Raw genomic sequence first — 3,689 nt, 5'->3', positions numbered from 1 at the left:
CAAAGTATGAATGGATATGTTCCCTAGTTTGATTTATTTTGTTGCAATGGTCACGTTGTTGGCACAAACCACTTTTCTCATGTAGACATAATAGTATCATTATACCTTTTTTTGAACTAGGATCACTTTTCCATTAATCATAATTGAAATACATCATGATCCGGAGTTTATAGGAAATGGGAAAGAGAGGGAAGCGAGTACAAACACTCCTAGGAAAACCACAAGCAGAAAAGAGGGGGAAGCGAGTTCAAACACTGCCAGGAGACCCACAAGCGGGAAAGAGAGGGAAGCGAGTACAAACACTCCCCGGACAACCACAAGCGGGAAAGAGGGGGAAGCGAGTTCAAACACTGCCAGGAGACCCACAAGCGGGAAAGAGAGGGAAGCGAGTTCAAACATTGCAAGGAAACCTACTAAACACACTATGATTGTAGTTTCATTTGTTTTCACTCCATACGGGTTGATGCTAAAAGCCACTTTATTTGCACACACATCATTCACCCGAGCCAGTAATATCACTCTAGTTTCCTTCATTGTCGTTTCCTTCTCGAGTAGCCATTATTTCGTCCACACGAGTACAAAACCATCGGTGTAACTTCATTTTTTGTTGTTGCATTCACGCAAAAGAAATATATTTCATTGACACAAATACAGCAACGATGATCGACGGTTGTACAATGTGTGGACTAATGGGTGGATGGATGGAGCAAAATGCCCGCCAGAGTAGTTTAAATCGGGGCAAAACGACATGTAAATAGCATCAAGCCCGTCGAAGGAGTTTAAATCAGGGCACAATGACATATAAATAGCATCAAGCTTGTTAGAGAAATTCAAATAAGGGGAAAATGACACATAAATAGCATCAAGCCCGCCGAAGGAGTTCAAATCAGGGGAAAACGAGATATACATAGCATCAAGCCCGCCCGAGGAGTTGAAATCAGGGGAAAACGACATATAAATAACATCAAACCCGTCGGAGGAGTTCAAATAAGGGAAAAACAACATATAAATAGCATCAAGCTCGCTAGAGGAGTTCAAATCAGGGGGAAACGACATATAAACATCATCAAGCCCGCCGAAGGAGTTCAAATCATGGGGAAACGGCATATAAATGGCATCAATCTAGTTTCATTGATTCCGCTCCATCCGGCGAGTTGATGGTAAAAGCCGCTTTATCCGCGCGCACACACACAGATCATTCAGTTTCCTTCATTGTCGTTTCCTTCCGGAGTAGCCATTATTTCGTCCACACGAGTACAAAATCATCGGTGTAACTTCAATTTCTTCTTTGAATCCCACGCAAAAGAAGAAATTATTTCATTCGCACAAATACAACATCAATGATGGACGGTTGTGATGGGATCGCTACCACAAATGGGCGGATGGATGGAGCAAAATGCTCGATGGATGCCCCCAAATCTGCCGCTAAACCTATTGCAAAAATTATTGCCTGATCATTTCCTCCTTAAAACCACAGGCCCTATAAAACTCCCAAAGCCCTCCCCCCTTTCTCTTCCCCAGGAGACCCACCCCTCCCCCCACATCTTGTCTTTCTTTCCCTTTGCCACTTCCCAAGACACACGCCGGTACAGAGGAGAGAGGAGCGGCGCCTTCTCCTCCATTGGCGCATCTTTATCTAGGCCACAGCCCGGGAAAGGAGCAGCAGCCACCATTTTTTAGACCCCAAGAGCAAGGACCGAGCCCTGTGCTAGTACCACCAAACGCTCCCCCCCAAGCGAGAGCGGCGGCGGCGGAGGACGAGTCGAGGAGGAGGCCGGCCGGCCGGCGTTTCCCAGGCGATCTCGAGATGGGCATCCTCTGCTTCGGCGCCTCCTCCACCCTGCTCTGCGGCGAGGACAGCAACAGCGTCCTCGGCCTGGGCGGCTGCGGCGGCGGCGGCGGCGACGGCGAGGTGGCGGGGGCGGGCCGCGGCCTGGGCTTCCTGGACGTCGGCGCCGTCTTCCCGGTCGACAGCGACGAGGTCATGCGGGCGCTGGTGGAGAAGGAGGTGGATCATCGGCCCAAGGGCGGCTACGTGGAGCGGCTGGGGCACGGCGGATTCGAGTCCTCCTGGAGGAAGGACGCCATGGATTGGATTTGCAAGGTACGGTGAGAAACAAAAAGGAAAATCTCTGGGATTTACTGCTCCTCGCAATCAGTTTCCTTTTCCGTGATGGATTAATTGGTTCTAGGTAGGTTGTTGCATGCCTGCACTGTGCGTTTGACTCTCGTGTAAATCCAGTCTTGGCCGTGCGTCCTTGCATCTTGTGGGCTTCCATGCCAATTCGATCGCCATCACCAGATAGCAATGAGCCAGCTGCTTCCCCCTTTCCTCGATCCGGACAAGCTTGTTTTAAGTGGAACCTGTCCATTGCTCATCCTGTGTCTTCTCTCGTGTGTGCTGCAGGTCCATTCCCACTACAATTTTGGACCACTGACCCTTTGCCTCTCGGTGAACTACATGGATAGGTTCCTCTCCTCCTTTGATCTCCCAGTAAGAATCTCAACTTCTGCATTGCTAACAGCTGTGCAAGCTGATCTGTTGCTGATGATTGCGTTTCTTGTTCTTGTTTGTTTGTTGATGCTGTAGCATGACAAGTCCTGGATGCAACAGTTAATGTCAGTTGCTTGCCTGTCTCTTGCTGTCAAGATGGAGGAGACCGTGGCCCCTCTTCCCGTGGACCTTCAGGTGAAGGAGAAGTTACAACATTGTAAAATCGATAATCGTTCGATGATCCCTCGATAAATTTTGCTAAAATGGGATGAATGTACGACAGGTTTGCGATGAGTACTATGCCTTTGAACCAAGGAACATCAAGAGGATGGAGCTCATTGTGATGGAGACCCTGAAATGGAGGATGCACTCTGTGACCCCATTCTCTTTCCTGTGCTACTTCTTGGACAAGTTCAATGAAGGGAAGCCACCCAGTTACATGCTGGTCTCACGGTGTGCCGAGCTCATAGTCGCCACTGTGAAAGGTTCGGCCATGGTGCTCGATGAGTTAACCAAAAGTTTTACCTACATTGCCAATGGCAATATCTGGTGATGATTTACTAACTAGAGCATTCCTGTGATGTGCATTTACAGACTATAGATTCTTATCATTCAGACCTTCTGAGATCGCTGCCGCAGTGGTTCTATGGGCGCTCGCTGAGAATCAGGTCATCGGCTTCAGCAGTGCCCTTGCAGCATCTGAAATCCCTGTAAATAAGGTGATTATCTTCTCAAGTTATGGAACACGCAAGCCGATGCACCATTGCAATTGCACTGTTTCTGAAATGTGATCACATCTACAGGAGATGATTGCGGGATGCTATGCGCTGTTGGTGAAGAAGAGAGGGAACTTCAGCGCGAGCCTTTCAGCGCCGCTGAGCCCGATCGGGGTGCTGGATGTGCCATGCTTCAGCTTCAGGAATGATGACACAACACCAGGGTCATCACCCTCGAACAACAACAGTAACAGCAACGATCAGGCCTCCACTCCAGCTTCCAAGAGGAGAAGGCTAAGCGCATCGCCGATCTGATGCGCGTACATATATAGCTTGGTGCTGCTCTCGGCTTGTTCATTGAGTCATCGTCGATCTTTCTTACCCCGAAAGCCCATCCATCGATCATCATGGAAACGAAGTTGTGGTGCAACAGTAATTATCGAGCATTGTGACGGTTAGAGGAATGCGGGCAGCAACAA

At 49.0% G+C, this 3,689-nt stretch overlaps 1 protein-coding gene across 1 annotated transcript; it reads left to right on the top strand.

The window, feature by feature from the left end:
* Positions 1–1,511: 1,511 nt before the first annotated feature.
* Positions 1,512–3,689, top strand: LOC125541240 (cyclin-D2-2-like). Its single transcript, XM_048704697.1, has 6 exons — positions 1,512–2,104; positions 2,408–2,494; positions 2,591–2,689; positions 2,778–2,979; positions 3,089–3,213; positions 3,298–3,689. The coding sequence occupies exons 1-6, from the start codon at positions 1,808–1,810 to the stop codon at positions 3,523–3,525; spliced, it is 1,038 nt and encodes a 345-aa protein (XP_048560654.1). The 5' UTR covers positions 1,512–1,807; the 3' UTR covers positions 3,526–3,689.

Source organism: Triticum urartu, chromosome 2 (assembly GCF_003073215.2).
Source record: "Triticum urartu cultivar G1812 chromosome 2, Tu2.1, whole genome shotgun sequence".
NCBI classification, from domain to species: Eukaryota; Viridiplantae; Streptophyta; class Magnoliopsida; order Poales; family Poaceae; genus Triticum; species Triticum urartu.
Note: the sequence above shows the minus strand (reverse complement) of the source record. Positions and strands in the feature narration are given on the sequence as shown.